This window comes from Lissotriton vulgaris, chromosome 11, assembly GCF_964263255.1.
Source record: "Lissotriton vulgaris chromosome 11, aLisVul1.2, whole genome shotgun sequence".
In the NCBI taxonomy this organism is placed as follows: domain Eukaryota; kingdom Metazoa; phylum Chordata; class Amphibia; order Caudata; family Salamandridae; genus Lissotriton; species Lissotriton vulgaris.
The window spans coordinates 248956222-248981581 of record NC_141699.1 but is presented as its reverse complement, the minus strand read 5'-3'; the positions used below and the strand labels follow the sequence as shown (position 1 = coordinate 248981581).

At 43.4% G+C, this 25360-nt stretch overlaps 1 protein-coding gene across 1 annotated transcript in view; it reads left to right on the top strand.

Annotated features, from left to right (window-relative positions):
* LOC147679577 (solute carrier family 2, facilitated glucose transporter member 11-like) overlaps positions 1–25360 on the top strand; it is a 510350-nt gene that overhangs the window by 470959 nt on the left and 14031 nt on the right. Inside the window, exon 10 of the mRNA XM_086943162.1 lies at positions 4791–4866. Coding sequence (XP_086799288.1) covers positions 4791–4866 — 76 coding nt within the window. The remainder of the gene's footprint in view (positions 1–4790; positions 4867–25360) is intronic.

Here is a 25360-nt window from a genome sequence, read left to right as displayed (position 1 = left end):
AAATATCGGGGGCCTTACGGGTGGAGCACAATAGATCCAAAACTAAACCCATAAAACCTGTCCTCGCTGTATATGATGCCAAGGCAATAGGATCGGCCTTATATGGGGCGGAGCTGTTTGGTTTTGACAATTTAACTTCATTACAGATAGCTGAGAACAGGTTTCTTAGGGGTATTACGGGACTGCCCCAGAGTACACCCTTAGTCCCTCTTAGCCTCGACCTGGGAAGAAGATCGGTAACCGACCGAGCCAGACTGCGTCCCATCTTATTTTGGAGGCGACTTTGGTCCACCCCTGAAATTAGGCATTATGGGGAAGGCTTCCTGGCATAATCAAGATTGATACATTCCATAAAATACCATGGCTGAAAAACCTAAGGGTATTGCTCGGTGAACTAGGTCTTTCCAACCTTTGGGACAATCTGTCGGGGGAAGTGTTCCCAAGTAAAAATACACTTAAAGCACTATATTGGGAATGGATAGACGAGAGGCTTTGGAGAAGGGTTAAATCTGACTCAATGGGAGGTCGCTTTCTGGAAAGTAAAATGTGTCCTGTACTAGAAAATTACTGGGACAGTATAACTGTTCCTATGGACAGAAAGTTGTTCTTCCAATTAAGATCTGGTTCCCTCCCGTTGAGAGATCTAACAGGCAGGTGGAAGAGTTTGAATACCCAGTGCTGCCCAGCGTGCGGCGCAACTAAAGAAAGCGTGGGACACTTCCTATTTGCTTGTAAGGCTTATGCCTCCCCAAGAAGGGTCTGGTTAACCCCTACCTGCAAGAACTTTGGGACATCTAGTGCAGCTGAGGCGCAGAGAATTATTTGTACTACTTCTGAGGAGCCTATTGTCATGGGAATAGCAAAGTACCTGGGGTGGGCTTGGTCCATTAGGCGGAGAGCTCTTTCTGTTTCTCCTAATGTTTCTTGACTATGTTTTACTTGTATATTGTTTTGTTTTACAATGATTAAGCTTGCGCAACTGTTTTAATGTATTGGATGAAATGCCTTGATTAAGTGTGATGTTTTTATAAATATGTATGTTGTGCTTTTATGAGTCTATAACTCGAATAAAGCTTTTCTACTACTATGTGAAAAAAATGTCTGACCTGTTTCTGACAATTTAAGATTGGATATCAAACCTGGCTTTTCTCCTCACACAACACTAATTTCATGACATGCCCGCTTGTTCTCTCTCTAAGCTGCATTTTATTGGAAGGCCCTGGTAAACAGCCTTTACTGGGTAATATGATACACTGAACTCTGCAGCGATATATGTATTACAGACACATGGCCATCCTTTTTTCAAATATATGTATTTTCCTATGTAAGCAGAAAGAAAGTTGAGGGGGCAGGGAAACCTGCCTTTGGTCTGGATGAACAATCAGCACTCGTGGAGTGGTGTGGCTCACTGGTTAGAGGCGGCAGACCCGGAAGCAGAGAACGGCCCGGGACCAGGGTTCAATTCCTGACGCAGCAGGGTCATGGACCAGGGTCAGCGGACTCGATAATTCTCGCCTCGGTGCCTACTCTAACCAGTGATCACACTCGGCAACTCTGGGCATTAGCTTGCCTCATCTCTACAACGGCCCCCCACATTCGCCGGGGATACCTGTTTTCACCTTGGAGATACCCAGTAGGGACCATCTCACAGGGATAGCCAGGACGGGTTCCCCAGCGGTCTACAGCGCCAGGACGCCTCAGGGCAGCAGTGCGCTTTACAAGACACATTACATTACATTACACTCTGTAATTATACCTGCCCTGAGAATGGCAGACAGGTGAATACACCTATGCAGAGGGGTGAGTGCCTTCCGCACGAATGGCAGAGAGATGAGTAGCAGTCCTGTACCATGCAGAGATGTTTGTACCAGCCCCACACCTAGCAGAGTGGTGAGTACATATCTCGAGACTGGCAGAATGGTGAGCACCTGCCGGCCGGAGAGCACAAGCATGTAGAGTACAGGCAGTATAACAGTGCCACTCCTGGCACTTTCACCAGCAGTACTATCTAATTTGTGACTTGTGGTTTCTGGAGCACTGGTGAAGTAGCACAGTGTCATTTATAGACAGAACATTTTTGGTTGAAACAGCCACTAAATTTGCATAGGTTAGGTTATATAGCGCAAAAATGAGAATATGTGGAAATTAGGTTTCAGCAAATTTTATCTTTGGTGCATCACCAAGTAAAGTGCCTTGATTTGCTTTGCTCCTACTTCAGAATTTCAGAAAAAATTTTGAATTGTTCTTTCCTAATTGCTGAAATAATTTGAAATATGTGTATAGTTAATTTCCTGAATTTTAAATGTTGTGCGTCAGAAAACAGCTGACATCCTACAGCCTTTCTATTGGTTTCTTGTAACCCAGCAGGATTGTCATCTAGAACACTTTTACAAAATCCTCTCACTTTGCAGTCAGGTAAATAATTGGGTTGCACTGAAGCTTGAATATAGTCAGAAGCGAGTCAAGGCTTCCTGACCAGTTGGCCACAGCAGGTTCAAGTGCTTCAATCACCCTACATAGTTTTAAAAAGCTGGATGAAATATGCAATCCATGAGCCCGAGGAGTCAAACATGACTCCCAGATTTGAAAAATTGTGTACATTGGTTTAGTGTTTCCTCCCACAGTCTAATGATGTAACCCAGCATCTTGTAGGGCCACAGGCCATAATCTGTGGTTTAATAAAAATGGTTGATAAGTGGAAACTGCCCGTGAAGGACACAATTAATATACATAGTGCATAAAGTGACCAGGCTATTAAGACTGCTTCACCTGCATACCACAATGATGGAATAGCCACACTACATTTAAATGGACAGCCTTGCAAGCAGTAGTTAAGAAAAGACTCAGGTTATGAATATAAAGAATAAAAAACAATAGTTTTGCTATATATTTATAATATATGCTAAGATAATAATTACAATTATAAAGGATTGGACACTTCATCCAGTATAACAATTAAGGCACTTTTCCTGTTGTGTATTCAAAAAAACCTTGGTGGCGGGGGGAGAAAAACAAAACTCTTTTCATCTGCTCATGAATAGAAAAGGCATGGGCAATATCAACAAGCATAATGCAATCAGGATGGAAAATATAATTTGGAGTATTTTTAATGATTATTTATTTGATACATCAACCATAAGTAAGGCAATAGTTTTATTTTTGATAGATACAATTGATATAAGATTAAATAGCAAAGAAAGCCTTCAACAATTTAAATAATTAAGACAAAGCATTCCAATAACCTTTACTGAAACCATTTTACAGAAATTATTAACTTTGTCATAATAAAATAAATATGTATCCAATAATATCGATGCTACTGAAATTGCAGTAAGATAGAAATGCTCAGTCATATTGATTAGATCAACGTTAATGTATACATTTTGAAATTGTCTCTACTACCTCCTTACAGGTGTTTCTATTTTGTAAACTTCTCCTTTACTGTCAACATAGTTACTTTTTCTTACAAAAATAGGGACCCTGAAAGATATGAGTGGTGTAGCGAGTGAAAGCATCATGATGAAAGTCTAGGTAATTTCAAAATAAAAAGGTAATATGCATTATCTTTCAAAATCACATATGCCCATAGGCGTAAGCGAGTTACAATTGAGAAATTAAAATACCTATTGTCACATGTATCTAAAAGCCAAAGGTCAATACCTTTATGTTTCTCTTCCTCAGAAGTTATATAACACATAGTTATTTTTGAATTATAACTTGTTTGAAATGGGCCTCAGCCATCTGTGGGATGACCCAATAGGGAATATATTCCCTAGTAAAAATGACTATAAAGAGCTTTACTGGGCTATGATAACTAAGAAGACCCTGTCAACGGTGAGCAGTATGTCGCTCACAGGTATCTTTTTCGACCATAAGTTTGTAACGAAAGCACAACCATACTGGAATCTGATTACAAAACCCGGAGATAGGAAACTATATCATCAATTCTGTGTGGGTACCCTCCATTTAAGATCGTTTGTTGCAAAATGGGACAAGGTCTTGAACACTAATTGTCCATTTTGCAATACCAGGGAAGAGTCATTATCTCATCTGCTTTTTGTGTGCCCAGCTTATCAGAGCCCTCGCCGCAGGTGGCTCAAGCCACTGTGCACAAACCTTGATTCTAGATCCTGTATGACAGTTATGCGCATATTGTTAACAAATACTCGTCCAGATATAGTCATTGCTATTAAAACATTTTTGAGTTGGTCCTGGGTATTGAGGAGGAAAAAATTGGTGGCTGTTGAGGAACCAGATCTAGCATCTGATTATGTTAATGTATATAGTCCTCCTTTCTAAAGAGTAACTGCAGGGAAATGTTACAGATGATTTTTACCTTCATAGTATTGGTTAGGATTAGATAATGTTTGGTATAACATTTTGCATGAATTGTTGGTTTTTATGGTGCAAAACCTTTTTATTGACACTTTTTATGTATGTTTGTGACTTTTATGATTGTAAATTATCGACTAATGAATCTGAATTAGAGGTTCAACCAGCCTTTTGGCAGACAACTAGAAATTAGTAGTCTGTGATGTACATTTTAGTGAGCTATTTGTGTAGTCTCCCAATAGAGCTCCATAAAATATGTGTAAGTCATTTTTAAGGATCTTTTGTTATGGTTAAAAAGTTATATGTTGTAATTTATGGAACATTTCCATTTACTGATGACTACTTATAATCATGATATCAGCATATATCATAAATGTTTACTACCCTTGAGCTATAAGATACTTGAAAACTTGATGTCATTTTCCTAGAGCTGAGATTTATGCAGTGTGTCATTTCAGGATGTTTCTTCTTGGATACCGTATCTAAGCATGACAGCCATATTTGCATATATCGTAAGCTATGGATTAGGACCAGGTATGTTTGTACAATGTTTCTACACAAGTTATGCTGTTGTTCATTAAATATTTCAGATGTAGCTGTCTTTTCAATAAAGGTGTGCTGAAGAGTTACATAGTAATGATAATTTCTTACACCAGTTCATATGATTGAAATCTTTAACCTTAAAGGAGGCTAACTCGTGTATGAACCGCAATACTATTCTAATGAGTTAGCCCTCATGTTAGATAAATCCTTTTCTATGTCCATCTCCATTCCTTTTAAGAATACATCTTACCTTGACTTGTGAAACAGTAAGTTTAAGTAAGACCTACATGTGCTACAGTAGAGACCATCAGTAGTAATAATACATGTGAAAGAAGTTGTTTTCCTATCCACCATTATCCATTTGTTATCTAATTGTTTTCATCATCGTCACGGATTCTAAAGATATCCAAGCACAGCTAAAAATGTACTATGGGGCAACGTCGCTGCAACCTCAAGCTTCTATATTGTGAGGCATTAGTTGTAGTAATAACAACTCTATATTGTGCATATGAGGAGAGAAAACAGAAACATGACTGTGGCTCATTACATGAATAAGACATCAACATCTGTATGTACAAAAACAATGGCAATTTCCTAAACATGTTATGTCCAGAGGACCTGCAAATTCTGTGGAGCACTCACCAGAGAACACACAGTTGTTATTCCACTAATAGAAAGGAAGTTTGTAAAGGTCACTTCAAGTTCCTACTTATTGAGCGAGTTTGTCATTGCTTCCCTTTTCCTTACCATCTTTTGCTTTGCCGAACCTCCTTTATTTTCTGCCAGCATTTTCCTTTAATAACTATGCATTGCAATTTATGATGACAATCAGCTTGTCAGATAGAACCCCAGTTCCTAGAAGGGGTGCTGATATTCTTCAATAACTCAGACCCTTCTTATGCCTAAATTGTCCCTTTTGCAGGAAGGGCTGCTAGTTAGCTTATTTCATTCTTGGCCTGACGTACCAACATTTTAAATGAGACACGCACTTGCCAATTTCCATTAGATCATCCACTTTCACTTTCGCTGCTTACATTTATACGTTAGAGACTAGGCCACTACCTGAAAATTGATCTCTAGGGCCCAGATGTAGGTAATAGCAAATTACCGAATGGTAAATACCAATTTTACCCATTCGGTATTTACTATTCGGTAATTGCTATGGGCCCGATGTAGGTAAATTCATTTTACCACTTCATAAATACCGAATCATACCGATTCAGTATTTAAGAAGTGGTAACATGGAGGGGGGATGATGTAGGTATTTCAGATTCGGTAAATACAAAATCGTTCTGATTCGGTATTTACAGATTCTGTAAATACCGACTAGGTAATGCCCATTGATTCCTATGGGCATTGAAGCCCATAGGAATCAATAGGCATTACCGAATCTGTATTTACCGATTCGGTAAATACCGAATGTTGCAAGGGTGCAGGGGGTGTCACTTTGACACCCTCTAGCACCCCGAATTCAGGCACGTGCGACATGTGGCACACAGACATGCCCTAAGGGCATGTCTGTCTGTCACATGGCACAGGTGTGCATGCACACATGTGCATGCACACCTGGATTCGGTATTTTACCACCCAATTGGATTGGATAGTAAAATACTGATTCTGTAAGGCCTGTGGGACTCAGAAGAGTCCCACCTACATCTACAAGTTACCGAATCGGTAAAAATACCGATTCGGTATTTTACCGATTCGGTAAATTTACCTAATCAGTAAAATAGGGCCCCTACATCACAAACGACCCTTTACCGGTTGGTAACGGCCGAAATCGGCCATTACCGGTCGGTAAATGGCCACCTACATCGGGCCCTATGTAGGTAAAAAAATCAGTAAAAATACCGAATCGGTAAGATTCGGTAATTACCGATTCGATAATTACCGATTCGGTATTTGCTATGGAATCCTATGGGCCTTGAAGGGCATGTCTGTGTGCCACATGGCACAGGTGTACATGCACAGATGTGCATGTACACAGGAATTCGTTATTTACCATGTAATAGTATTACATGGTAAATACAGAATCCTGAATGGCCTGTAGCACAGTTAACAGTGCTACCTACATAGCAAATTACAGATTCGTTATTTTTACCGATCTGTAATTTTACCGAATCGGTAACATTTTCAGATTCGGTAAATTTACCGATTCTGTAATTTTACCGATTCGGTAAAATGACCAAATCTGTAGGTTTTTCAAACCCCTACATACCAATGTCCAAATACCGGTCGGAAACGGCCGAAAATCAGTATTTTTGTCCGTTTCCGACCGGTATTTGGACACCTACATCTGGCCCCAGATTCTTTAATGTTGCAGTAGCTGCAGGTATGTCATGGTATTATGGTAGTTTAAATACCCTTCTTTTTGTGTAGGATGTGAAACAGTAGATCTGGTTCACGAAGAGACTACACTGAGAGATGGACCATTAACTGACAATATGCTATTGGTTAAGCACTGCAGTGCACAATAAGTTATGCATAAAGTGACTTTCACGGATGGTAGGGTGGTCCATATTGATACTGAACTAAGACACTAAAGAATCCGTTAAGTTGGGGGCGCTAGGTGGTGCCGGACCAAGATGGCTGACCGTAGTGAGGCTCTCGCCTAGCCGGGCCTGAATTCATCCTTCACACCATCCTGACCGGAATAAACCTCTCGCCTGAAGTGTGCCCTGAATCGCCTCGCCGAGAGGCACACATCGGTACCTGCACCTCCCGTGTGGCGCATCAGGGGCCGGAGGAATCTGCCCTGTTTCCTGCGCACGGCTCCTCTCGCAGTCCTGTGGTACCTTCCTGCCGGGGAGCCTACTAAGAGAGACCTGGGATCCGCGTCCTGGACAACTGCGACGTTCGAGTTCCCCTACTGCTGCGGGGCGCACCGAGGCTGCCTGACGGTGAGGTGAGAGGCCCCTGCAGTTACGGAACTGCCAATTGACTTCTCCTGTGCCTGGGCGGCCTGTTTTGCGTGACTTCTCCTTGCCGGGGATCGCTGGGAGACGCCGGCCCCGACGCGCCGCTGGGCCTTGCCCCGTGGCCGCCAGTGCTGTGTTGGCCCGCGTCGCCCAGCCCACGCCACTGACTTGGGCCCCCCACAGCGACGCCACCTCTGGGGCCCCGAGGAGGGTCGGGAGAGGAACCACTGCTGCATGGCCACCACAGCACAACACGTGGTGTAACGCCCGGATCCTACCTGAATCCATGCTGATTCTCCTCTGCTTGCGCCGGGTCTCATAGCAGACTGCTTGGACGCCTCACATTGCCGCAGCCCACTGCTAGAGACGGGACCTCCATTGCTCCCCCTGTCGTGGAAAAGTCCGCCCTGGAGATATCCTGCGATATTATCGCGGCCATCTTGGGGTAAGGCCTGAACTGTTTGGCGCTGCCATCGAGGGGTCTGGGGTGGTGTGCGGCGCGGACTGGCTGCCGCGTCCCTCCGGCAAGGCCCATCCATCTTGCCTTGCTTACTCTATTAGGTGGTGCCCCCCCTCCCCGCCATACATCTCCGCCTGCACCGCCAATGCTTGTTTAAGCCCGCAATTATACCGCAACCAAGAACATTTGCAGTGCCGCTCGCAGACGCCTTCAACAGCAGCCTTCTCCCAACCATAAAGCGTCGACTGCGCACTATATGGGCCAACGGCACACTTTTGGATCCCACCTTGGGCTCTGCACTGCTACCCTCATGTGGCCTTATACGTTGGCCCACCACGGTTCGGTCATATCGAGCGAACCCACCAAAGGTACTCTGGACACTTCAAAGACGAGATATCTCATTCTTGCGTCCCAAGCTGTACTGAGGGGACCCAAACAATCGATTACTGATACTTGGGACACCGGGAGGACCACGTACAACCTCCTTCTCTTCGCCAGGCCGGCGGCCTCCCCCTCGAATTCGACTACCACGAATCTGGCGGATTCATCAGCCGCGACATCACGGACGCCGAGGCATGCCATGGGCCGTGGCGACGCCAAACAGTCCAAAATTCTGTTTGAGGCCAGAAAGACTTCCAGAACGATGCCGGGACCGGAGGGTAGCCCTACCACATCGGCCCCACCAGAGGAGGACTGGAAATCCCTACTTCTAGGCATGAAACAAAGCCTCTCGACAATCGATTCCAAGATCGACACCATAAATGCCCACATGGATGGAGTTGTGGTGAAACTGGATCAACACGACACCCGCATAAAGGAGACCGAGGACAGGATCTCCGAACTGGAAGATGGGACCACCTCTACCAATCGACAGGTCACGCAAATGGACAGACTCCTCAAGGTAATTACAGACAAAAACGAGGATTTGGAGGCTAGGTCCCGCCGCAATAACGTCCGCATTTTAGGCCTGGCGGAATCCACAAATACGGGGAAAATTGAGCTTTTCGTGGAGAACCTGGTGATCGAACTGTTTGAGAAAAATTCCTTCTCTCCACACCTTATCGTTGAGAGAGCCCATAGATCCCTTGCCACCCGCCCTCCTCCAGGGGCTAAACCTAGGCCCATCATAGCACGTTTCTTGAACTATAGATACCGCGACGCGGTACTACGTCTTGCGCGCAAGATTGGCACGGTGAACTACAGCAACACAACCTTATCCTTTTTCCTGGATTTTACCCCCTCGGTGTAGGGGGCAAGGTGTAAATTTGTGGCGGTCAAAAAGAAGTTACAAGCCCAGGAGCTCCCCTACACCATGCTCTACCCTGCGAAACTAAAGGTCTCCTACCAGGGCAAACACCACATCTTCGCAAATCCACAACAAGCGGAGGACTTCCTCAAGCAACATAAGAGGGACCGTGCGGGGGGAGATATGGGTGGACGCCGCTCCAGATCGCGCTCACCGCTGGAACAACAGGACTGAAAATGGCTAGACTCTTGCCTGGCCCACAGGACCCGCATACCTGGACATTGCTGATCACGAGGTGCTGTGTCTCCGGTGAGGTACTTTTACTGACTTACTATTCACTGGTCTAAGTGACACTATGTGCTCGGCACCCCACCTCCATCCCATGACGGAAAACCGGGTTACTACCTGGTGTCTTGTGGGTGCAAGTAAGGAGGTGGGAGGCAGGTCGGGCGCCCCTAGAGACGATTCCCCAACCGGCGAGCCTCTTTGCGACCTCTCCCTCCATAGGGTAGGGGCAAACGTAGCATGTTGTTTTGTTTTTCTTTGGCTTTGGGTGGGTGGGTGGGTATTCTTTGCCCGGCGGGTTGGGGTTGCCGGTGTGGGAGGGTGGATGTCCCGACACACTACTGAGATGGTGGTATCATTATTAGTGCTACTGTGGGTCGTGACTGCCAAAACGGGCTACGGGATTTCTAGATGCACTGATGATGTTGTTTATTATGTGAACTTTGATGTCATGCTTACGTGTTGCAAATTTCCGTATTTCTTGGGATGGGTGACGTAACAAACACGCAAACTGCCAACAACTGCAACTGACTTCATGGAATGTACGGGAGCTTAACAACCCGAGGAAAAAAAGGCAGATTTTGAGTTACCTGGATAGACAGGGAGTGTCCATTGCCATGCTCCAAGAAACGCACTTAATGTCAGGCAACCCCCCTTATTTGCATCACGTTAGGCCTCTTGTAGAGCATTTTCGTCCTATTCAAATTACGCTGGGGGGTTACGATCTTAGTCAGACGAGGGGTGCACTTTACTCCGGCAGGGACTGAAGCTGATGCGAGTGGCAGATATTGCATGGTATGGGGCAGACTTCACTCACACACAGTCCTCTTTGCATGCTACTACGGGCCTAATACAGATGACTCGACTACACTCCTTACACTCTGGGGTAAAATTCAATCAATGGGTATTGCTCATGTCATTCTGGGAGGTGATTTTAACACCGCACTTCGGCCAAGTATGGACAGATCCCACCCACAGGCGACACACTACACTCACACGCAACGCACCCTATCAGACATTGTGGAAGAACATCGCCTGATTGATGCTTGGAGGCACGCACACCCTTCGCTCAAGCAGGGCACACACTTCTCAGTTATACACTCTACCTGGGCATGTCTTGACTACGTATTTTTGACAGCGGGCCTTTCTCCCTGGTTGGTCAGGGCCTCACACCTCGCCCGTACCTTCTCCGATCACTCACCAGTAGTCCTGTCACTACCCATCCCTCTAGATATTTCCCCTTACTTAAACTGGCGTCTCAATCCTACACACCTAACTGATTCGGCCTTCAAGGCGGAACTAAAACAAGGCATAAAAGACTTTTTTGACCATAACATATCATCGGTATCCAGTCTCACAACAGTCTGGTAGGCCTTCAAGGTCACCGTGATGGGGTGGTGCATTGCTAAGGGGGGAGGTGTCCTCAGATCCCTACAAGACAAACTACACAAACTTGAACTAAAGCTACGACAATTGGAACGTGATATTGACCACACCACACGCAGCCACACAACCAAAGCTCAACTTCGGGAGAAACTAAATGAATATGCAGAGTTATCAGAGAAAGAATGTAAGTTCCCAGGGAAAACACACACTGCACGTAGATATGGTGAGGGAGACAGGCCGGGTAGGGCGCTAGCGTCTACTGTTAACCCCCCCCCCGATATCACAACTATATCGCCACCCTACTGGATGAACATAATGTGCCCCAGCGGAACTTATCAGAACAACTCAGGGTCCTTACTGATCACTACTCTACGCTTTACACTTCTCAGAGATCCACCCGATCAATTTAAATACTTACTTAGACGACACTGCGCTAGCATTACTGGGCCCGTCCCAACAGAAATTCCTACACCACCCACTCGAAATAGAGGAAATAACGGATGCCATAATGTCCATGAAATCGGGCAAATTGCCAGGTTCGGATGGCCTACCAATTGATTTTTAGAAGGCCTATATTCATGTTCTGGCCCGATCTTACAACAAGTGTACTACACGGCTCTCGAGGAGGGTATTCTGCCGACCACTATGCGTGAAGCCCTTATAACGTCACTGTTAAAGCCGGGCAAACCGCCTCTTGAACTCGGACATTAAAATATTGGCAAAAGTACTTGCATCACGCCTCAACTTACTGATGGAACGGCTTGTACTACCAGACCAGGCTGGCTTTGTCCCAAACCGTGCGACTTCCCATAATCTGCGAACGCTTCAGGCAGTAATACAAGACATCAACCCCACATGCGAGGCGGCCGCCATTTTCCTCGATGCCACGAAGGCATTCGATTCACTAGAATGGGATTACCTCCTGGCGTTACTGGAACGGATGGGCTTTCCGTTTAGTTTCCTTGACTGGATCCGATTACTTTATCGCCAACCCCAGGCCTCTGTGGTGTTAAACGGTTCCCGTTCTGCCCCCTTTGAGATACACCGGGGCACACAGGAGGGATGTCCGTTATCCCCGGTTCTATTCGCAATTGCAATTGAACCATTAGCAGCCAAACTAATCAAAACACCACAATCACCGCTCTCTCATATATCCAGAGAGGCAATTACTTATTGCATTATATGCCGATGACATGACCCTTTATGTGCACAAGCCTCAGGAGAACCTAAACCCCCTGTTGCGCGAGATCACCAAGTTTGGGGGTATCGCGGGAATACACATAAACTGGTCAAAATCAGCCCTGTTTCCACTGACTGATAGGACCACACAATTCCCTTTGGATTATCCCTTAATCTGGGAGTCGGATGAGATCAAATACTTGGGCATCAAAGTGACTCAAAACCGTGATACCCACATCAGGGCCAACTACGGTACAGTTCTAGACAAACTGACTGACAACATAACAAGGTGGATTCATCTCCCACTGTCAATGGCGGGACGTATCTCCCTGATCAAAATGGTAGTATTACCTAAACTGCTGTATCTTTTTACTAATATCCCGTATAATCCAGGCGCCCAATTTTTTCCGGGCCCTTAACTCACAAATGTCACGACTCATCTGGGGTGGGAAACAAGCTCGGATTGGCTTAGAGACGCTAATGCTACCCTACCACTAAGGGGGATTTGATATGCCCAACTTTCAGCGCTACTATGACTGTGCACAGAGCCACTTCGCCGCATATTGGCTTCATCCCCCTCCATTCATGGCACACTTGGCTGTTGAAGATGGCTATATGAGACCAGAACAACCGTCGGGCTATCTCTACTCTGGAGCCAGGATAGTAGACCGTGATCCCACCACAGTTGACTGTACGGTGCTCGCCTGGAGGCGCCTAGCCGAGGCCATGGGAACACCGTTTCTCCACTCGCCACACATGACCCTGGCGCATGACCCAAGACTCAGTGTAACTTGTGAGGAAATTGGCCGTAAAATGCTCACGAAGCTAGCAATTCACACATGGGGTGACCTGTATCTCCAGGGCAGCTTCCGCACATTGGCGCAATTCTTTGGAGATGACACCCCCTCGGTCATGGATATGTTTCTATATGCGCAACTAAGACAGAGAGTCAAAGCGGTCACCCCCCACTTTCCGGATGAACCGAACACGGTGGCGCCCCTTCATGCCCTGCTCCTGTCAGACACCCCGAAACATGTTGTCTCCATGCTTTACAAACATACACAGGCAGCCCCATCTCCCCCCTCTCTTAGAGGGAGACGAGACTGGGACGATGATCTAGACGCCCCACTGTCGGAGGAACAATTGGAAGAGAGCTGCGCTCATACCGCTGTAGTGACGGGTGACACGCGTCTCAGACTGGTCCATTATAAATTTCTACACCGACTCTATTATACCCCGGCCAAACTGCACCGCTTTCGCCTCCGGGATGATGACTGATGTTTGCGTTGCAGGGGCGAGGGGGTGGACTTCCTACACCTTGCGTGGACGTGTCATTCTGTGGCGACTTTCTGGGATGAAGTGTTTGGGGCATTTGGACATGGTTGGCACGACTCTGTCACCTTGCCCGAAAATTGCTTTGTTGGGGCAGGCATGTCCCGCGTTGAAGGCTCAGCGTAAATTTTTCACGCTGGGCCTCTTTCTGGCGAAACGACAAGTGGCGTGCCGGTGGGGGCGCGGTCGGGTACCCAAATTCAAGACCTGGCTAACAACGATGACCACATGGCAAGACCAACTGCATAATTATGCTGAACTCTTGCCGCATAAATAACGGCCCAGAGACATATGGGGTCCCCTTACGGCGTACCTTCTCCGACTTCAGGCCAGTACCCAGGCCGAGGATGAAACTGTGCAACAGGAAGACGCTTCTGCGATACCAGGCCCTGAACTGAACCCCTAAATGACGTCACCTATCAAATCCACCTCATTACATAGGCCTTGTCCATCACATGTACCATTATATGTGGTACTACATACCAGAGCTCCTGCAATACTTTATCATCACCCGCTATGCACCCGTGATATTAGTGATATACATCTTACACCAGCTACAATGGTCGTAACAACGATGAAATAGTCACACTTCTCGTTCCCTAGTTGCAGTCCCCTAACCCTAAGGTCATACACTTAGCATGACGTAATAATAGACAACATCTAGTCAAGTTCATTATCTAATCATTAGTCATATCATCCCCCCATGTTCTTTAGATCGATCCACCAGGTGCGGAGAGAATTAGGTTTGGACTGTTATGATTACACAATTGCCACAGATACAACACTAGCGCTCCGCGCCGAAAGGTTCTTTCTTCCACATACCCGGTATGCTGGACACACAATGGGAGGGAACAGTTTGCACTAGACCCACAAGTTTGTTAGGTTTGACAGTAAAATAAAAGTAAAAAATTCAAGAAACCTCAAGCATTCACAGTTTGGTATACTTAGTTCTCTCCATCATTTCAGAATGCATCCTTACGCAGCTCTCAGTAGCCTTCATCGCGGCCGGCCCAGATGGGTTGTAGGCGGCTTGCCGTGTTAGACATATGTTTCTTTTTCAGTAAGTGATTTACTTTAATGACACTGATGTAGCTGCCGGCCTGTGCTTCCAGGTTGTAGGCGAAAAAAGCTGTGTCATCTTTATCTGCCTCAATAAAGGTTTTGGGAAGAAAAAAAAAGAATCAGTTAAGTCAGCAAACCTCCACAAATATTACTTACTGTTGTGGGAGAAAGAGTTGGGAAAAGAATTACACCTGGAAGGAAAAAATCTTGCTGTGCATCCCAGCAAGACACTTGGTTAGGAGAGTGGAAGATGACGCAGACAACCATTGAGCAGCCTTGGTTCCCACAGCTGTGAATGCCAAGCAGAAGAATGGAGCAGTTGGTCCTTCTGTAAGGAGGTAGGAGAAAAACTTCAATACCTCCAGTCATGTACAGAAAAACAGATTGAGAGAGACCAAAGATACCAAGCACCAATCCCTGGGTTGAACTAAGAGTGGGGGTAGGGACTAAAACCTCTCACTATCTACATTGAGGGAGAGACAGAAAGGCATCATGAAGTGTTCTATGAACAATACATAGAGCCTTAAACAATATTCACTTCTGGGTAGGAAGCCATTGCAGTTTTCGAATGTAGCAGAGATTGAACTCAAATTGGGAAGGTCCAAAATCAGTCTTCACATCCTCCTAGAGGCACTGACAATGGTAAAGCTCTGGAGAGTGTATATATCTATTCTCTGAAAAGGTGCGTTATAGTTAAAAATTAGCATTTGAAAAACCTTAGATATTCACTGAAAAAAACACAGGTTACAGGAAAGTTATAGTTAGGCAAAAATTTAACTCGTACAAAACCAGAGAAATTAAGCCGTCAAATTATCCAAAATATTAGTTCGGACAATATCAAAACTTTCTGGCTCATACTGTGCTAAGTATTCAATTTCTTGTAAAGATTTCAATACTCTATTTTGGGTGGAGGCAAAACCTAGACTTATCCAAATGTATTCCTCTTGACTTTGAATATAAACTGGCTGAGCTCAAGACATCCGAACATTCATAGGATCCTATCTCTCTATGGGAAAGCATTTCCAAACTGAAGCTGTACAATTTCTAGCTAAGACTCTTTTCTGCAGAAATTTCTTCTCACATTTCTTTCTTCTCTGTCTTTTCAAATGTTTTCATATCTGATGTAACATAACGAGCAACAGCAATTGAATTATCTGCAACATACTGAATAGCCATGTTTCCATTCCACAATTTCAAAATAACTGGATTGTAGTCATTAATGTACTTTGAAGCTCCTGTTCTTTTTAAGTTGTACATATTCTTGGGAGATTTCTGAGTTATGGTATGTCTTAATGCTGAGAAAAAATGATTTACTCTACCTTTAGAAATTATAGGACATGGGAATCTATGACTTTGAAAGCGTAAAACTTGTTGCCTCAAGCTATTTGTCCTCCTTCTGTTGGAATGGCACACGTAACATATTGTTCGATGAATGACAAAACAGTTTCATCACTATCTGTTCCAAATGTTGGTGCATTCTTTATCCATAATAGCATGTGCTTGTGAGGAGCACCTCTAGGTTGGTACTCTTTTCGCCAAAAGAAATCAGTTCCCCCTCCAAGAGGTGGAATGTTTTTATTGCATATAAATGACATAATATATTGAAACCTATGGTTAAAATACCTGCAGCCATTTACAGTATCCAAGGAATCAGCTGTCTTCAATTCAATGTTTTTACCATTTGAATTTGTTTCTCATAGAAATTCAAGTAACTCAGCCCATGCATATTCAGCACAGCTAAGTGTTACAAACCATGTAGGTGTACCTAAGTTTCTTAACATGCATTTAAGTTCACCATGACAACAGTATTCAATGGTACGACGTTGGCACGCCATCAAATCAATTAACTGGGATTCTACCTTTTCTACCTCTTCATCTCTTTGTTGAACTGTGTCCATGAACTCTTTTCCAAAAATATGGTAAAGATGAACTCCTGTTTTTAATATATGGTTCACTGCATATAAATGTGCTGACAAATCGCATTCAAACAGAAGATGAATTATATACAGAATGCACTGCCGAAATCTTGGATCTTTACATTTTTGTTGATCGGTATTCTGAAGCTGGAATCCGTACACTTCGCTCATCAAATCGTCAACCTTCTGCAGTGGGGAATAGCTGTGAAAAACAATGAGCTTCTAAACTTTTTTCCCATACACTCATGGGAGTTTCCCTTGCTTCTTTCATTTGAAATAATTCACAACTATGTCCGATGATTTCTTTCGAATGCAGAGGATGTATTGTATAATGTTCATAAATCTCTTCACTGCTGGACTTGTCCGTCTTTTCAATTTGGCCACTTGACATTGCTGTTTCATCTTGTAAGCATATTACTTGTTCATCAACATGTACACTCTTATAATAAACTTGTGCCAAGTATAATGTAGTAGTTTGAAGTTTATGAACATCTGCAAACTCTTGCCAGATTTTCCTACTCCTTGTTGGCACACCATTTACTAGAAAACTGCTGGCTCATTGTCCTCTCTCTCTACACCAACAGTTTTAATGTTTTTCTTAAACTCTAAAGGTAAATAGACAACTCTTCCTTTGAGACCTGTTTGCAAAACTGTTGGTGGCAGCTTACATGTTTTAGGCTACATACGAGCCATGGTCTGAAATGGGTGTACAGATTGAATAAGAATAGACTCATATGCATATAAATCTGCCAGTTCCCGAGTAATAGGTACCAACTCTAAGTTGTTTTGTACTGCTCTAGCTGGCATTTTGTTTTCTTTTAATTTGTTTTACAAGTACTTACAAATAACTTGATTACTATCCAAGTCAAACAGACTTTCAACAAACAAATAAACACAAAATTGCTGCCACTTATCATTTTTTCTTTTTCACTTTTTAAATACAATTCAACATTCCCAGCTTGACTTCTATAGTGAGTACGTCGGTATCAAATACAAACACAGTTTAATTTTTTAGCTGAAACTGTGTTAAACTTTGTAATTTCTTATGAAAACATATCAATACTAATCTAGACTTTCCTGTGTTCTTCTAAACCTACACTTATCAAACTCTCACTTTGTCTACACTCCTCTTCTGAACCAAAAAAAATCAAACTGTATATCATCACTAAGCATGGGCGAATTTTGCGGATCTCGCGTTCGCAAATTTTGCGGATTTGCGAACTCGCAATCCGCAAAATCCGCGAATTCCCGCGAATTTGCGGATTTTTTTTTTTTGTGTTCGCCCGTGTTTCTGCCAGTTCGCGAGGGTTTTTACAATTTCGCAATTTGCGAACTTACCTGTCGGGTCGCAAGTTTTGCGAACTTGTTGTTTCTACGTGTCCAGCCTGTTTGGGACACTCTTCTTCATCACTGCCACTCTCTGTCACCACTGCCACTCTCTGACTACTCATGCCACCCTCTGGCCCACCCATGCCACCCTCTGTTTCATCACCACACCCTCTGGTTGTCCAGTGTACATTATTTTCGGCAAAGCAAAGCACACCTTCCCTGCCTCAAGTGACCTGAATTAATTTGGGGCTGATTAATGTGTCACAGAATATTTTTTTAGCTGGCACCTGCTTCCTTAGTGCGCCCTGATTAGTGATCTTTTGCACTTGCTAAGTGCTTTCATTGTTGCAAAATTAGTTACAACACCTGCCCTGCCCCAACTGACAATAATGAATTAGGGGCTGATTAATGGATTTTAACTTCCAGCCTGGCTCCTGCTTGTCTCCCTTAGCTGTAATTCAGGACCTTTGTGGCATATGTGTAACTATTCTGAGGTTCAGAGCAGGGTCACATAATAGTTTCAACTGGCAACTGAACTCTGGAGGGGCCCCTCAGGAAGCACTACAGGAAATGGCTACTAATGATGAGCCTGAACTTTTGAACCTGGTAAGTAGTTACTTTCAGTTTTGCTAAGATCGTATTTCTGCAATTTTGCACTTATTCGCGGGGCGCGAACTCACGCAAACAGTGCGAGCAGTGCGAGCAAAATCCGCTGCTCGCGGATTTGCGGATTTTGCGGGAGATTCGCGAATCTCGCGGATTGCGAATTTCCCGAAAATCCGCAAAATCCGCGAGCGGAACGGATTTTCCGCTGTAAATCTGATACAGAACTGTGCAAAAGAGCTGTGTTCATTTCACTTAAACATATAATGAAAGATTTTTTAAATAGTAGAGTCTCCTTACTAACTTCTGCATTTTAGAATTGTTTACAGCTAACATTCTTAAATGATGAAAAATACTTTGACGTGCTTTTCCTGAAAGATAAGACAGGGAATGACCTTGCAATTTAGTATATTTTCTTATTGTACATGGATCTAGTCCTTGTAACATCTTAATCTTATGTTTAATATCTTTTTTTGCATATACTCAATACCAAATCATATTATGTAAATAGATTCCTGATGAACACTGCTACAATCTCAGTTATATACAGGAGCTTGTGTATGCCTCCCTTGAACTTCATTTTTTATTTTTGAATAAGGGAACGATCGTTTGTCTCATAGCATCAACTACTAGTATCAACTGCATGTACGAATGTGTTCTCTTTAAAATATCCTTCTTTATTAATGAAAGGCTCAAAACTGGATATGTGCTACCATTTACCAGTAAAAGTTTTACAAAAGGTACTTCTATTAACCAGTCTTTTTCTTTTTCTTTTTCTTTTGTCCTTTATAAACACCATTATTGTATCCAATGTCCTCATTCTCTTCAATATTAATTTGAATAATTTTGTTTCAATTTGAAAGCTCTGTCTACTACTCTTCCAGTCTGTTGCTTTTTCTTAAAGGCTGCTGATCTTCTTTTATAATTTTTACAATGGTTAAATACATTTTGAATTACACTACTTCTAAACATTCTTCTTCTTACATCCTTATGCTCTTTTTGCCTTCTTGTAATATGAATTCCTCCCATAAAATGATGTTATGTTACCATGACAATTCTTGTTTTCCTCGTGATTTGTCGTAAAACTTTTTTTCTTTTCAAAATGTTCGACATTTTTCAACCTCTGTAAAACTGTTTTAAGAATCTGTTTAGTTCTCCTACTAGACGATTTTTCCTGTATAACCTTTTGCACTTTGTCTAATTTGCTCTTTCTACATTTCTTTAAGTACTACTGTTTTTTATTCTCTTCTCTTTTCATGTTTTCTTGCCATCTTCATTTTTTTCTCCAAATAAAGTAAATATCTAAACAACAACAAATAGTTTCAATAGTTTGTTACATCAATTACATTTTTTAGATTAATTGTATATTAATATTCATAATAACCTATAAGCAGTTGCTTACAATTACATTGGCATTATCTTCTTAACAAATAAATATGTAGGATACCTAACTATGTACATTAGCAAAGCTGAAAACAGTTGAGAGTCTATGAGAAACTTCCATAAATTACTGTATATTTCATTTTAAAAATTTCTGTATAAGAATATGTATGCATTACTTTTTGCTCATTATACAAAGCACTCAGATTTTTAACTCTATATTCTAGCGGTTCTAAGATCGATATCTAGGTAAATGAGATAGACTTTAGTGACCAAATGCTGCAGTAAGACTTCTGTGACACGTTTTATTGATAACAGATCTCTGCTTCTGTGACTGAATGGTATGGTACAACTGAAAAGATTTGTGCACCTGTATGAGAAGCTATCAGTTTTTTAAGATAGGCTTTTCACATGCACAGCAGGTGTAAGAATATATGTACAAGTAGACACACACCTGAGTCACGAGAGCATGCAGACCTTTAAACTTGACAGAGCGCACTTCCTATTGTAAGCAGACACATACATTTATACGGCCTACTTCAAGTGTAGCTTTACAGAGACGCAAACGCAGTAGCCTAATCCTTTATCCCACTGCCAACAAGTCTTAAACCTCAATTTTCTCTGGCAGCTTTACTATTCACCGACTACTCAGAATGTTGGGCCTAGCCAAATATAAAACAGCGACCCTTGTCATGCCACACAAGTCTCACCATGTTTCCGAAGGTTTCAATGCGTGTGTCTGTGCTTTTCCTAGTGATATGATACATGAAAAGAAAGCTAGAAATAATAGAATACCTGTGTTTTAGACCGCATGTGCTCTGAGTTTCTGTAGAAGAAGGTGCATGTATTCCTCATGATCTATTCTCTGAGGCACTCCCCATGCACTCATCCAATCAACCAGGCACTAAGCATGCATTCATGCAATCCCACACGCACTATTCGTGCAGCCATCCATTCACCCAGGCATTAATATTACAGTCAACCATTCACCCAGGCACTATTATCACACTCAACCATTCATTCAAGCACTACCCATGCACGTATCCAATCACGCAGGCACTAGCCTTGCACTAATCCATTCACTCAGGCACTACCCATGTATTCATTCAATCAGTCAAGCAGTACCCATGCACTCATCCAATGAGCCAGGCACTATGCTTGCACTCATCCATGCACTCAGGCACTACGTATGCACTCATTCATTCACCCAGGCACTACCCTTGTACTCATCAAATCACTCGGGCACTACCGTAGCACTCAACCATTCACTGAGGTACTACCCATGCACTCACATGCAAAACGTACTAGCGCCCAAAAGGTATACATTTCTACTGCGCTCATTGGCCTCTCATCTTTCCCTTGTCGATAAATCAGGGATAGCGGATTAGGTAATAATGAAATGAATGAAACTTATATAGCGCACGACTTACTCTGGGGCATCTCCGCGCTTGCTTAGGGAACCCGTCCTGGTATTCCCCTGTGAGATAACCCTGTCAGGGTAGGAGAATTATCGAGTCCGTGCAATTTTTGAGCCCAAGACCCGCCGAGGCGGGGAATTGAACCCTGGTCCAGGGCCAAACTCAAGCTCCAGGTCTGCCGCCTCTAACCCCTGAGCCACACTTCTCCATAATGACAGATACCCTGGGTTTTGGCACTATATAAAAATATCACAATTGTAATGACTAGGAGGCCAAGTCAAATAGTCTTGATCAAACAGAAGAAGATATATTCCAGGAAATTGTTTTCACACATTTTTGTTATGTTCAAGTGGGATTATTTATAAATGATTTATACCTCGGTGCGGTGCTGTTTGCAATGAGTTGATCCATCACGCAGCTGCCATATTTTATGACTCTTTGGAATACAGTGTTGTACATGGATTTCTTATTAAATTAAGAAAAATAACATGTTTTTGTTGGATCAGGTAACCTTCAGAGAAAGGATTTGGTTGGAATTGATTTCTTCACTCCAGTCCTTCTTTGTTCATGTGCCTACGCTCAGTGTTATCTTGCACATCAGTAAAATGTTACACCAGGGCGGTTCATTTGCTTTCACATCTGCTTCTGCCCTCAACACGTGGACCGCGTGGTTCCTCACTTCAACCTGCGGTTCTCAGCCGAGAGTCCTAGGTTGGGGTATTCCGTATACATCCACGTCCCTCAAAATGATGGCTTGAAGCACCTCACTGGCTTCAAGAGATGTGGTGCTGCCTGCTCTCTGCAGTGTTGCCTTCACCCAGAGATGCTGTCGGTCTGGGGGGTCGCAGGTTTAAGGGACTGCCTACTCCAAGTATGCACAGCAGCAGGAGCTCTGTGTACTCAGATCTCAGACTTGCACTGCTGTCTCCTCTCGGGTTGCTGCCTACTGTGTACGTATCAAGCTTGGCTGGTAGGTCGTTCAGAACATGTAGACTAGTCAGGGAGTGCTTCTAACCTAAGGTGAGTGTAACATCTAATTTTTTCCGTAACAATAATGGCCAGTCATGTGCAGATGAGTCAGCCCCGAATGTGGCCCTTTATCATATGCCTGATCTTACTAATAGATTGGTTGGCGAGCAGCAAAGGGAAAAGCCAGGCAAACCTAGTAATAATGCATTTGACATCCTGAGCAGGAACCACCCTAGGCCCAACTTAGATGTTTTGGGACTACCACTGGCTGCTTACCCTATATGTTGGTTTTGGCAGGAGTACCAACCCTTAAGAGGGACCAGAGAAAAACTTGGGTCAATCTGCGTCATAAATGCGTGGATTGGCTATCAAAGAATAGGAGGTTTAATGTGTTAGATATGAGTGAGATCATTATGGTCCGCAGAGTAGGGTGGGTTGGTGTCTCTCCAAAGATTATAGAAGGAGACTGTATTGTGATCAACTTCCGTAGACCATCTATGGTAAGATCCTTATTGAGAGTTCATGAGACTACAACAACCAACTGTACCAACATTTGGTCACTACCCTTGGGCTATTTTTATAAACCAAGCTTTGGTCCTTCCATAAATGAGCTTCCCTTCCCGACAGTACATAACAGGTTGTTGCCTCTGTCTGACCTGGACACCCATGATTGACTACCGTCACAATTGGAGTCTTACGACGCTGACCATATGTTTGTATCTCTTACACCTACAATCGAGATTCATGGACATGGCGCTCCAACCAAAGTTCCCACCAATTCAGATTTGAACCTATTAAGTGGGAACATGGCCAGCTTACAGTCAAAAATAAACCAACCTGCCTGGCTAAAAATGGTAAGACAACAGGACATCCTCAAGGGACTTGGGCCACCCAAGATTTAAGCGTTAAGGTGACAGATTCCAAGTCTTATTATACAAAAGGGGTGTTTCTATCTATTTAACCTCATGCGCGCTAGCGTTATTCTGCTCGCACGCTGAGATTTGCGAAAACGCACTTTACGTGACGAGCTGGGCTCGTCATCAGCGTGCGAGGAGGCTACGCCATGACGAGCCCAGCTCGTCATCAGCCTGGAAGGGGTTAATTCATTTTTACATCAATGACTTTCAGTCCACACCAAATGGAAATGTTAATACTTTATTCGAATTTGTGACCACCCTACAGCATTTTAAAGTACTTAATAAAATAGCTGGTATCTGTCTAGGAAGTGACTTCAATGCTAAGCTATGCTGTACAAGGACCAGTAAGTGGTACAGCAGCAGAAGGCAAATTTACCAAAGGGGTGAGGAATTAATGAAACATTCGAATAACTGTAATCTAATCAACTTTATGGATATTGCCACTGTAACAATTGATAATAACGCTCCTCTGAGCCGACATTTAGAGGGAGAGGTAGCGCTTCCTCCATTGAATATGTTTTAATTTCTCCTGCGCTTGAGGACTGCTAACTGAAAGCCAAAGTTGTTGCTACTACTTATGGTGATCACAATCTGATTAAAACAGTGCTCAGACTGTCCCCTAGGTCAACATATGATAATGAATGTGGTGCCAGGAACCTAACACCCTCCACAGACAACTTAAGAATGGTCTGGCAGGGTGTCAATGATACCGACCTGTTCTAGACGATGGCAAAGAATAATCTGAGCCTCATCAACTCTTGTCTGTCAGCACTGGATCCTAATCCTGAGGTAATCAGCGCTTTTATTAAACTCTATGAGGCCATCAAATCCATACTATCAAAACCCACTACTGCTGTGCAACGCGGACCTATATGGTTTAATCGTGAGTGTTCGGAGACTAACAGACAGCTACACAAGGCCCTGTCGACTAACCTGAGGTGTCACTTAGTTGTTAAATTGCTAAGGCAAAAGTATAAGTTAGCCACCTCTAAAAGTTAGAAAGAATTATTAAAAGATCACTGGGATGCTCTAGCTAATGCCGTCAGCCTAAAGAACTGGTATGCATTTTGGGCTGCTGTTAAGGATTTGAGGTCAATGGGACAGTTACTGACCCCAATAAGCAGTAACATAACCAGTGAAGCATGGGAAGCCCATTTATCCATGATCTACACAGCCCCAGGACAAGATGTAGATCTCCTTGAGCATAGGGCCCCAACTGGGATTTTAGTATTGCTGTCTGAAGTCGAGGAAGTCATCCACCAGAGCCTGGGTAACAAAGCCCCAGGTCCTGATGGTTTACACATTGATTTTAACAAGCACAAGCCCGATTTGTGGGCGGCACTTTTGTAAAATGTTTTTAATATTCTAACCAATGCCTTGCTACAAAGTTCATGGTCAACAAGTATTATTGTCTCGATTTTTAAAAAGGGTGATTGCTCCCAACCCAGCTCCTATAGACCAATTTCCTTGATAGATAACACCCTGAAAATCTTAGGCAGAGTTTTATACAATAAGATCAAAACATGGACTGAGGAAAACCGCATTTTAGAATCATGTCCACTGGGGATTAGGAGCAAAGTAGGCACAAATGAACAATGCCTAAATATTAATGTAATCATTGGGAAATACACCATGGCGCAGCGATCCCCAATATACCTGGCCTTTATGGACCTGGCCTCTGCTTTTCAGATAACCACTCATGTTTATGGTCCATTCTTTTAGAATATGGTTTAGACGACACATTAGTGCAGTTTTTGGCCTATTTACATAAAGATGTGAAGGCCCGTGTTAGGATCAACAGTGGAGGTGAGGTTTCCAATGACCTTACAGTTTGTAGAGGGCTCAGGCAGGGATGCGCCCTGGCTCCTCTCCTGTTTATTATTTATAATAATAATCTGCGTAAATCATTGACCATGCTCACTAATGGCAACATACTCCCCGTGTTATTACACACTGATGTGGTCTTAATGGGCCACACACCTAATCCTTTACGCACCATAGTACAGGGGTTTGTTGATTTCATGGCCTTTTATAATGTCTTGTGGGCTGAGAAAACATTCCTTAAATTCTATATCTGTGGGTCAT